This window comes from Mytilus californianus, unplaced genomic scaffold (assembly GCF_021869535.1).
Source record: "Mytilus californianus isolate M0D057914Y unplaced genomic scaffold, xbMytCali1.0.p SCAF_1, whole genome shotgun sequence".
NCBI classification, from domain to species: domain Eukaryota; kingdom Metazoa; phylum Mollusca; class Bivalvia; order Mytilida; family Mytilidae; genus Mytilus; species Mytilus californianus.
The window spans coordinates 120,808,170-120,820,714 of record NW_026262581.1 but is presented as its reverse complement, the minus strand read 5'-3'; the positions used below and the strand labels follow the sequence as shown (position 1 = coordinate 120,820,714).

The window sequence follows — 12,545 nt, the reverse complement described above, 5'->3', positions numbered from 1 at the left end:
CAATGTCGTTCTTTTCGATCTCGAAGATTCTAAAAAGAATCTCCTTTCTTTCTTCATTAGGGTTCCAAAATCTACAATGACTAAATGATATCTATAAAAAAAAACACTGGAGAAGTCCTTGCCTCCGAACTTTTCTGAATTTCTTAAAGCCATGATGAGAGAACATATTTAAATTGAGATAAATCTTACTGCGATATCGGATTACGTGAAACATAGATATTGTTTATAAATTAAACAAATGTCAGGTTAATTTATTGATGAAAACTGCGACCGAATGGATATGTTTTATGTTTTAAAACAAATTAAAAAAGTTTTGTATTTTCCAAACAATGAACAAATTTATAGACATAATTTTCTTCCTACTACAATTGATGATGAATGTCGTTAAAAGTGTAATTTATTTCACATTACATATTGAATTATGAATGCCTTAATCATAAAGAATCTATAAGAAAACATGTTTATTTTACATCAATAATTCCCCCGTTTACATCAATACTGTATTATAGAGTCCAAATGCATTAAAGCAAGATTTATTGTTTAAAACGATTAGAATATGTCTTTAGAACATCCATGCTTTACAGAGGTGTAAATATTACTATAATAACAAATTGTATTGGATCTTCAAAAACCATAAAAAACATTGATTTAATGTCAATGTCAAAGCAGTATGAAAGACTTATTCTTTCTGTTTATTAGTTATTTTATTTTTGTAGATTTCTAGTTATACATTTTAAATGATATATAAATTAGTTATCTCTGTTTACTTACGTATATGTTTATATGTTTTAATTTAACGCTTTGATAAATTTACAATGTTTTTACTATATAATAAACTTTTATTTTGTGTCAATACTTGTTAAAATAAATATTGCTACTTCAATGCGAGGAACAACTATAATTGTTTTTAGTGAATGCATGCGTATCAGTATATAAAAGATTGTATTTAGGTACAAAAAATACAAGAAATACTTGTATTCCTTATAAAATCACGTTTCAAAATCTTTCTATAGCTTTTGAGACAATATTGGTTGTAGGAAAAGTACGATCTTTAAAATTAGTTTTAGCTCTATAGCCAACAGGACCAGTGTGAGCTTAAAGCAATACTTGGCGTTTGTCGTCGTTAGTTAACCGTTTAGTTTGATTTGTCTTTTATAAAACATTTGCCTTTGAATCTATTTTTGAAGGGATAATGGCCCCGTATGACTCCTCGTGTATTTCTTGGTTCTGATTTTTTTGGTTTTCAAATTTATTTATTTCAAAACGTACACCGACAAACATTTTAAATATTATAGGACTTTGATGTCTATTATAAGTTTGGTCATGTCGTTTTGTTTTGGAAATCATGACCACCAAAGGAATTTCCTTTTTTTTTAATCTAAGCTTCTCACGAAATATTTCTGACGTAGTGTTTATTGGGCTACTACAATGTTGACAGTTAAATATTCATTTTATAAATCGAAAAACATGGTCTATTTTGTATCAAACTTGAAAGATTGACAAATATGATTGTAAATGTTTATTTCAAGAATGAAGCGTTTCCGGATGTCTCAATGGCAAACGTTTCAACACATGCAACAAATCTCCCTTGAAAACACCAGAAAATAGAATATTTGTCCTTTTCTCTATTTTTATTATGTCTAAACTAGGAAAAACAAAGAGTGTCTTCTTTTATCCTTTACTGAAATGTTTGAAATCTAAAAGAAGGAGAAATTATATTCCGAACGCAAAACTTAAAACAAAAAGGTATTACATTCAGCACATGTCTAAGATATAATATTATCTATATATTAATAACAATATTGTATAATATATGTATGAAGTTATTTGTATTTAAGAGTTCAAAACGCATTAATTAAAATGCGATGCACTGTGTATTTTTCAGTCTCAAAAGTAAAATGCCGTTCCCCACCATTGTTGTATGATGCCATTTGTACAGAACGTATGAAGAGACGTTACAAAGTTGGAGAAGTCGTCACATTTAAATGTAAAACAGGCATAGAAATTGAGAGAAGAATATGTTTGGCAGATGGAAGTTGGTCTGGCGGAAATTTTGTTTGTGGAAGTACGACTTTTTATTATATCTATCAGGGTTTCTTTCGTATATGTTTTTACATTGTAAGAGAAAAGACAAATTCCTTTTTTCAATTTACCTACAGAATTTTAGTTGTCGTCCCTCTGATCTGTATTTTTTTTTGCACCAATGATATTTAGAACATATTTGAAATATTGAGTATTTTCCTCCTGTAAATATTTGTTAGGAATAAAAACATTTTGGAAGTTACTGGATATACAATATAATTCAATTACGTAAATGTTCGGTATGAAAAAGTTTTGATATATGTAGTATTTTCCCTGTTAATAATAGTTACGAATAAAAACTCATATTCGATTTCCAATTACACAAATTTTAATTCATTGTTTTCATTGAATATGTGTACTTCTCGTGTTTACATTTGTAAATGACCAGAACTTATATGACTGTTGTAAAGAATTATTCCATTAAAGGTTCTTTTGCTTTATTGTTCCTAAAATCAAATGTCGAAGACGAACTGACATGACAACACAATGGCGAAAAACAGCAAAAAGAAAAATAATCGTCACAGCATAGACCACTAAAATCTCCAAGAATTCCACCAAAACCCGGTGGGGGGGGGGGGGGGGGGGGGGGGGGGTGGAGGGTTTATCTTTTCTCTTGAAAGGTAAACGTGTGGCCCCAGTCGTGTTGCTAATGGAAGTTCAAATGATAATTCTAATTCAGTGATGTCACATTGGCAGGACAAATAAGATCATCAATGAGGACAGATTGTATAAAAACTATGATAAGAATTCTACTTGGTAAATTCGTCATTTTTTTTGAAAAGTATTACAACTTCACTTGATCAACTGTCAACAAATATATATATATAGACAACCACGGCATTTAATTGGATATTCATTTTTATTCAACTGTATTTTCTATGTAGTGTTTTTATGAGTATTGCTTGTCTTTTTGATATGTTGCCTGTGATAATTGCTGTCCTCTTCACATGACTTTATATATTGTCCCTTTGGTATTTTATTTTATCAATGAACTATATGATTGTATAAAAAAGATAAGCTTTATCAAAAAACATTTTAGTCTTATTTTCCACTAACCGTAATCTTCCAAATAATTATACTTCATTTTTATAGGATGTCCAAATGGTTGGTTTCCATTTCACGGGAAATGTTATCGATGGTTTGACACATATGAGAACATGACAACATCTAACGAGATATGTAAGCGTCATTCAGCTGTGATGACATCAATCAAAGATGAGAATGAATTCAAATTTTTATTACGGCTAAGGTAAGAATTTTAGGAATGATGAATACTTCAATATTTATTTAAAAAAGTGTTTATTTTGAAATGTTGACATATGTACATAGTATTTCGAAAATGGAATGGTAAATTAGAAGAAAATATCTGTCTTGAGAAACAGAATTTTGATATGATTTATTTCTTCAAAAAATATGTACTCTGCAAAAATGGAAACGCAGAATGGTTTTAAATAAAGGTTTGTTGTAATGACCTAAAATTTACACACTAATGTAAAACAAAATCTTAAAAAAGGTCAAGAACGATAAAGTTAGTAAATTTCCAGTGACTTTAAAGTCAGTATCTATTTTGACCACCAATTGCGACTAACACAGTTCTGCATTCTGTATTTGGACTTGCGGTATCCTTTGACAATCATGTTTTAATACTTGACTGAGTTGATCCAATGATTGAGGTTGGGTTGAGGTTGACTGACGCGTCTATCAAGTCCGTCTAAAAGATGTTCAGTGGGGTTTAAATCTGTCTACTTTGATGGCCATGACAATACATTAATGTTGGTTCTGATTTAGAAAATCCATGGTTACCCTTGATGCATGGGAACAGACACTGTCCTGCTAAAACATCTCCCTCTGTCGGTCAAAGAAACTGAGCATATGGGGCTGCAAAGTATCTTAGCCGTTCAATTTCCGACACACAATAAGGATATTTTGCAGTTGAAGGATATTGCTGCTTCTATCGCCAAATCTGTCAACTTCCTTTTCACAAACAGAGTAAAATCGTTCAATAGTCAATTTTTTTGGATATGAAACTTGATTCTTTGCTTCACCAAATTCGGTGCAACTTCTTCAAAGTCCAGACCCTCCATCTTTTACACCAATAAGCACGTGGACGTTTATGAACAATGGTCAAAACTGGTCCAACGTGAGGTCGCCTTGGGCTAATTCTGCGTTTGCGAAGCCTGTCACGGCTGTCTGGGTAGAAATTCACAGTAAACCTTGTATACTATCATCAATGGTTTTAGCAGTGACTTTTCGATTTCGTTAATTTATAACTCAAGGCTGGAGTAGTAATGCGTGACCTAAAACGTCTAGGGCGATCTTGAGCTGATCTGGTTTGATGCAATCGCTGCCAAAAGTGTGAAATTGTACTCTGGTGATCGTTGAATTGTTGGACGACTTCAGTTTGAGATACTCTAGTCTGAAGACGGCATATGACGTAGTTATCTGTCACAGGGACCAATCTTGGCATACCGACATTTTATAGTAACAATGACAATCGCCTGCTCCACACCTAATTTTTTATATGACAGTTTCCCGGATGATTAAACCAATTGTTTCCCGAGAAATACATGCACTGTTTCCCTGCACGGTTACTTAAACTGTCAATTTTACGGTCTTTTAAAAATACAATTGGTTATTTTTGATCGTACTCACTTTCGGTATTTTAAAGTGACCAACCGTGCAAAACCCTAAATGGTAGCCAAGATCGTTAAACACTCCCGTGATAGTTGTACTATAAATGCACCTTAAATAACTCTTTGCTTACATATTTGATTATGGCATATCCATTTATGTATTGTCGACTTAATTTAAATAAATGAATTCTAAAGAGGTTCATCGGAAGATACCAAGACCTTGTTGATAAATATTCAACTTTACAAATAATGCATGTTGGTCTTGAAGTATAGATTCTTAATACTGATGTTGTTTATCACCATAATTACATTTATAGTGTTCTTTTTATTTGTCTTTGTATATGTTTAACCTTTACTGTTCAATCCATTTTTGGTAATATCCTTTGGCGTGGCTCGGTATTTATACATCCTGCCATTGTGTTATTGTGCTTTGGTCATTTTTTGTATTCTTGTTTTTCAGTTTTGTTTATGTGGTTTGTCCACTGAGTGTCTACATGCCATTTTGTTTTTCTTTGTTGACATAATTGTTTGTTTTTATAGTGATTAAGAATATAACACAATGTTGACTGCTGTACCCCAATTTTTTACATTTTTACCTATTATGTCTGTTTGTTTTGCTCACACATTGTTGTCAATAAATGGAATTTTCTGCGACTGTCATACAAGTGAGAGGTTTAGCTAGCTATAAAACTAGGTTTAATCCACCATTTTTCTACCTAAGGAAATGACTGTACCAAGTCAGGAATATGACGGTTGTTTTCCTTTCGTTTGATGCGTTAGAGCTTTTGATTTTGCCATTTGTTAAGAGACTTTCCGTTTTGAATTTACCTTGGAGTTCGGTATTTTTGTTATTTTACTTTTTAATAACAATAATGTAGATGCAAATTAAATGTTTTACTACAATATGGAGTAATTATCTCCCAGTTGATACAATATTCCAGAGCTTATCATGAATTCCTTTCATTTTCAAATGGCAAAGTTACGGCCATCCAATCGAAAGTTTTACTCACTCTATCCCAAGTTGATTGATGTTATTGAATATCAAAGATGAACAATGATATGTATTAATTGTCGTAACAACCATCCCATCCTTTTTTCTTCGATTGTGATTACACCGAATAAGATTTATCACTCACCATGACCAATATGACGGGTGCTACATGTTGAGCAGAATCTGCTAACCCTTCCTGAACACCCGATTTCATCTCTGTTTTGATGGGGTTCATGTTACTCAGTACATCGATAAACTACTGTTGCCTTAATTTTTCTCTAACTCCTAAATGCCAAGTGCTTAGCGGAGAGTAAGTACCAATTTCAAAGTCTTTTGGTATGATCCGAGCGCGCTACCAAGATATCACTAAGGCGTTAGGTTCTTTTTCTAACAAAACATTTAGGTGACAGTGCACGAGAATTGTAACAGAAGCTACTTAGTCAGCATTTTGAATTTATATGTTTGTATGGTTTCCCTGCAGTCCTGTTAACTTTCTCTTATACATCGATGATTAATTTACCTGTCTTCCATTGTTTTGTATTGTGCTTTGGAAATTTAATTTTTTTTTTTACATTCATCTAATCTCATATTTGCCTATTGGTAGACAATATACATCGTTTTATATGCTACGAACGAAACGTTGATATTTAGTCACTTGAGGGTTTGTGATAGTTGCTTTTCAAATATATTGTTAAGGTCCTATGTGTACGCCGTTTACGTTTATAAAATAGTATTTCAATTGTATCGTAAATAAATGCATCATTTAACAAAAAGGAAGCACTAGAAAATATTACACGGAACCAATCTTAAATGATTTACAATAAAAAAGCAAAGAATTGGATAAATTCGGCACTGTTAAAAACGTTGCTACACATTTTCACAATAATCATTATCTGTTATTTACCTAGGCAAACTCTTAATAATGAATAATCTGTAATTTAAGGGAGCAGATCTGACTAGATTGCAAGCAAAATGTATAAAAAAAAGCAAATGTTTTACTCGTAGCCTTAATTCGTAACCAGATTTAACTTTAGATTTAATTAGACAAAAATGACCCCTACATACTAAAAAAAAATTAGTCGGTTATACACGTGTGGAAAAAGTAAAATAACAAAAATACCGAACTCCAAGTAAAATTCAAAACGAAAAGTCCCCTATCAAATGGCAAAATCAAAAGCTCAAACACTTCAAACGAATGGAAAATAACTGTCATATTCCTGACTTGGTACAGGCATTTCTGTATGTAGAAAATGGTGGATTCAACCTAGTTTTATAGCTAGCTAAACCTTTAACTTGTATGACAGTCGAAGAAAATTCCATTGTATTGACGACATTGTGTGAACAAAACAAACAGACATAATAGTAGAAATGTTAAAAATTTCTCTTATCCGTTGAATACCTTTAATACATTTCGCAGGGACTTTGGTACCTATAGCATTGTATATCTCTAGATTTGTGAGCCAAAGAGATCTTGGGGGTTTCACCGAGCCATCTACATCTTCGTCTTTAAGAAAAATAGGTTTTACGAAGTTTCCGGGATCATTAACATTGATTTGATGTGTCTCAGTTTGATTGTTTTGATTGTTTTGAGTTTTACCAGTTACTACATCAGAAAAAGACGCCATTTTTTCTTTGTTTTGATTTTGTTCATTCACTTCATCTCCGTCAGATTCACTTTCTTCATTTTGTAGAACACTCAGGAGGCGTTTCATACGATCAGCCGTCATACGCTTACATATTGCTTCAAATTCTGGGTCCATCTTACCTCTAATTTACTAATTATTAAACTTTTTTAACGGAGTGCTATCTCAACGAGCCGTAGCAACAAGGGACATCACTCGTATAAGATAAGAGAAATGTGGCGCCTTTATATGGACAACGAGGAGGACAGACTGTCTTTGTTAGTGACAGGGCTAAACCTGCGTGGCAGGCAGGTACTCCTGTACTCGCAAAATCCTCGAAATCCTGGTAGGCTGCAAGAGAATACTATTCGTATTAAGGTGAAAAATGTCCCTCTGTCCGCTGACGATGGACAAATCCACAGAGCTCTAACTCTACAAGGGTGTGAGATTCAAGGCCTTTTCCGAGAATGTTTGAGAGTAAATGGCAAATTAACTGCTTGCCAAACTGCTGACAGAGTGGTAATCAGTAAGGTACTAGACAAGACCATACCAAGAAATATACAGATAGGTAAATACATGGCTAGGGTTTTCCATGCTGGACAGCCAGAGTTCAACAGAAGCATCAATTATGAAAACAATGTAAAAACTTGTCATAAATGCTTGCAACCTGGTCACTTGATATATGGATGCCCAAATGACTGGGTTTGTAAAACATGCAACAAAAGTGGGCATAAAATGATGGATTGCCCAATTGGCTTTCAAAGTGAAAATATAAATGAAGACAACTCAGAGGTTAATGTCAATGAAAATGAAAGTGCAGATGTAAATCTACAGTCCATTGAAGCTCAAACAAAAGAACACATTTCTGAAACAACTGACAAAACATCTAATACACCAATACTGAAACCATCACAAAATAGCTATTTATCCAGCAAATCTAGTGATACAAGAACAGGTTCAGCAAAGAATGTGCAACTACCAAGTTTGAGTAACACAGGCAATGACAAATCACAACAATCAATTGATAAATTTGTAAGAACACCAAAAAACACAAGAAGAACAACAGCAAGAAATCATACGCCACCTACACCCACAGAAAACATTGGACCTAAGAAATCAAAAGCATAGAATATCTTATCACTATCTTGTCAAAATAACTGTTGTATCATATTTCAAAATATTGTATTAATATAATTTATCAACAAACTGTACATTTAAAAGAAAATTGTTTATTTTTTTATTATTTAAAAAAAACCAATAAAAAACATATAAATGAAAAAAAAATCAAGCTCAAATACAGAGTTTAATCTAAGTAATGATGAAATGTTTAAAAATATTGGAATGTTTTCAAATAAGATATGGTATGAAAAAGTTTATATGGTGTACAAAACGATATTAATATGTATGTATATATGTATTACTAAACAAAGGTTTGTCGTTATAAAATGTCAATTGACGATATTAGAAACAAAGATATGGTGTAACATATACGATTTAACGGGCCAAAAGCTAATATATATTTTCAATATCATGTACAATCAGATTCTGCGTAAACATTTGTTTACGAATTATCATTGTTTAGAAAAAAAAGTGAATCAGCTGTTTTTAAAAAACTTGGTTTTCCCTATGTTATATTTAGAAACATCAAACCACAGTGAAATTCTATCGGATAATAATGGTTATTCATGGACCGAAAACCATAGTTTATATTATACACTGTGTTGTTGCTTTATAAATTTCAGTCAAATATATTTAGCTGTTAGTACTGCACCAATATTATTATGAACATGGTTATGCAGTACTATCGTTCTGTTATTTGCCAAATGTAAATTGATTAAATTTGAAATGTTTATATCTAAAATGAAAACAACATACAACAATTATAGATTTGTAAAACAAAGATCAACATGTGAAGTTGAGACTTTACACAGTTGCTATAAGATACTGTATGAGTTCTTAATCAAATTCTATTGTATTAAGCTGATTACATGTACATTGTCGATGACGTCATATATTAAGCAATGTTGTGCTTATTTACGATACTGGTTTTTCCCAGGGCTATTTTTAGAAAAATGTTATAGCATAAAAAATTATGAAAATACTTTTAAACAAAAACAAAGTAGATTATATATTGTCATTTTTAAAACCCGTAAACATATGCTTGTGAGGCAGTTATTACTTACAGTGTACACACATTTTTATAATGGTATTGGGAGTGAAAGTGATTCAAATATGCATGTACATTATAAAGGCGATGCTTTTTGGAACTTACTGTTAGTTGGTAACAAAAACAAATCACTTGATGTAAGTGATAATAAAGTAATTTATAAACAAACATGTAAAAACAATATTGAACAGATATCCAAAATTACCTACCTTTTTAGAAATGTAATCTTCTTCAGAAAACAGTCGTTTCAAAATCGTAAAAGTAATCCAAAAAGACATTTACGTATGAATTCTAAATTAGTTTTTAAATCCTTTCTAAATTCAGACTAAACTATAGTCTACCACATATATAAGTGCACTTTTCAATTGCGACATACTCAGTTCATTTGTTTAGAGTGTTTAATTCACACACTATTTTTATTACACTTAGTTTTTAGTGAACTGCAATATAATCCAACTAAATCGAAAGCAGTAGATTTATTTATCCAAATTGAATGCTTTCCTATACACAATGTAGCATGTGATGAAACAAACCGTTTGTACCTGGGTACGCCCGTACTTCACGGGTTAATAATTGACACGAGGTTAAATAAGGTCACGTTTTTCTACCTATTATCGATTGAAAATTTTAATGTTAAAATAGATCGTACAAATAAGTCAACAAAATTAAATTACCCTTTAAACTACACGTACAATGACAAATATTAATTTATGCACACTTAATGTTAATGGTATGAAAAATAAAGAAAAAGGATTAAGAGTTATAGATTGGATTAAACGTAATAAGTGTTCCATTGCCCTTTTACAAGAAACACATCTCAATGAAGAATCAAAGGCTAGTCTTGAAAAGGATACGGATTTTATTTTTTACTGCAGTAATGGAACTACGGCAAGTAGGGGGGTAGCAATCGGTATTAACAAATATGCAGATATTGAGGTCATTAATAAATTCTGTAATAATGACGGAAGACTTATTTTATTAAATGTGAAAATGGACAATATAATTTTGTCTCTAGTTTGTCTTTACGCGCCAAATTACAGAACAGATAGAAATTCTTTCTTCAAGAAAGTAAACAATTTTATAAAAGAAAATTCTATAGGCATTACTCTAGTTGCCGGCGATTTCAATGAAGCGTTAAAGATTTTAGATAGGAAAAGCGTTAATAAAAATACAAAGTTTTCTGAGCCTGTAAATAGTTTAAAAACCTTTATGAAAAATCATAATTTTATAGATATTTGGCGTTTCTTACATGAAAATACACAACAGTTTACATGGCTCCTGGTCTCCAGAAGAAAGGATAAGACACAAGCCAGTAGGATAGACTTTATTTTAATTGGAAAAGAATTTCAATCTCTCGTGGAATATTGTAAAATTAAACCGGCACTAATTAAAGTGACTGACCATCAAGGGATGGTTTTAAACTTTAGGACAGGAGCTTCTGAAAGAGGGAATGGGTACTGGAAATTGAATAATTCTATTTTAAAAGATATTGAATATAAAAAAACAATCAACAGAGTAATTAATAAGTTCGAAAATCGTATAAACAATAGTGATAGTAGCGATATCCGTCTATTATGGGATAATCTAAAAATCGAAATTAGGGACGAATCTATTCTTTACTGTAAAAGAAAATCGAAATTATCAAGGGAGACAACAAGAAAATTAGAAAGAGAATTAGAACACTTTACGACACTTAGAGATGAACAATTAAACGAAGATGAAACAATAACAAATAATATTAAACAATTAGAGTTACAATTGGACAAAATTTATGAAAATAAGGCAAATGGGGCTCAAATAAGATCAAGGGAAAAATGGATAGAACTGGGGGAAAAAATAATTCTTATTTTCTAGGTTTAGAAAAACAGCAACAAGTTAAGAAATCTATTAACAAACTCAGAATTGAAAATAACGAGGTAACAACAAATCAGGAACAAATTCTAGAAATGATAAAAAACTATTATAAAGTATAATATACAACCACGAATCCAGATAAAAATCTACTACATAAATATGTAGGCGATACTGTCATGGAAAAGGAGATAAATGGAGACGACTTTAAAATTTGTGACGGGGAGGTTACTATAGATGAATGTACTAATGCTATTAATAAGATGAAGCTAAATAAATCACCTGGTCTAGATGGTTTAACATTAGAATTTTATAAGACGTTTTGGGAAAAATTAAAAACAATGTTAGTAAAAGTTTTAAATAAAGGACACGAGGAAAAACTTTTATCATATACACAACGAACAGGTGTTCTATCTTTATTATTTAAAAAAAATGACCCATTATCTTTGGACAATTATCGCCCAATATCATTATTAAATGTAGATTTGAAAATATTATCTCATGTTTTGGCACAGAGACTAAAAGAGCTTCTTCCTAAACTAATTAATGAAGATCAAACCGGATATGTAAAAAATCGTTTTATTGGATTCAATTTAAGGCAAATCCAAGATATAATGGACTATGCAGAATCAAACGGAATAGATGGGATATTATATTTGTTGATTTTACAAAAGCTTCCAATTCTTTGGAATGGGAATTCATGTTAAGCGTTTTAAAGCATTTTGGTTTTAATGAATCATTCATATCATGGGTGGAAACACTATATAAGGGAATACAGACGTGTGTGATAAATAATGGATGGGTATCCGAAATTTTTGAAAACTCTAGAGGAATTCGTCAAGGATGTCCTTTATCGGCTTTACTTTTTGTTTTATCAGTCGAAATTATGGCCGAGCGATTAAGGCAAACCTCAGACATTAAAGGTATTCGTATTACTATAGATAATAAAACACACAGCATCAAAATATCACAATTGGCTGATGATACAACACTTTTTTGTAGTTCAAAATCAGATATATCAAAAGCTATGAATATAATTGAAAAATTTGGTTCTTTCTCTGGTCTGAAGTTAAACCGTAATAAAACAGAAGGAATTTGGATTGGGGCGCTTAAAAATAGCATAGATAAAATTGAAGGCATACGCTGGACAGACAAACCCGTTAAAGCTTTAAGTATTATTTTGGTCAAGACAAACACCA

The 12,545-nt window shown here is 31.6% G+C and overlaps 1 protein-coding gene across 1 annotated transcript in view; it reads left to right on the top strand.

Annotated features, from left to right (window-relative positions):
- LOC127738897 (uncharacterized) overlaps positions 1-12,545 on the top strand; it is a 64,714-nt gene that overhangs the window by 40,401 nt on the left and 11,768 nt on the right. The window contains exons 19-20 of the mRNA XM_052250382.1: positions 1,886-2,065; positions 3,175-3,331. Of these exons, the coding sequence (XP_052106342.1) occupies positions 1,886-2,065; positions 3,175-3,331 (337 nt within the window). The remainder of the gene's footprint in view (positions 1-1,885; positions 2,066-3,174; positions 3,332-12,545) is intronic.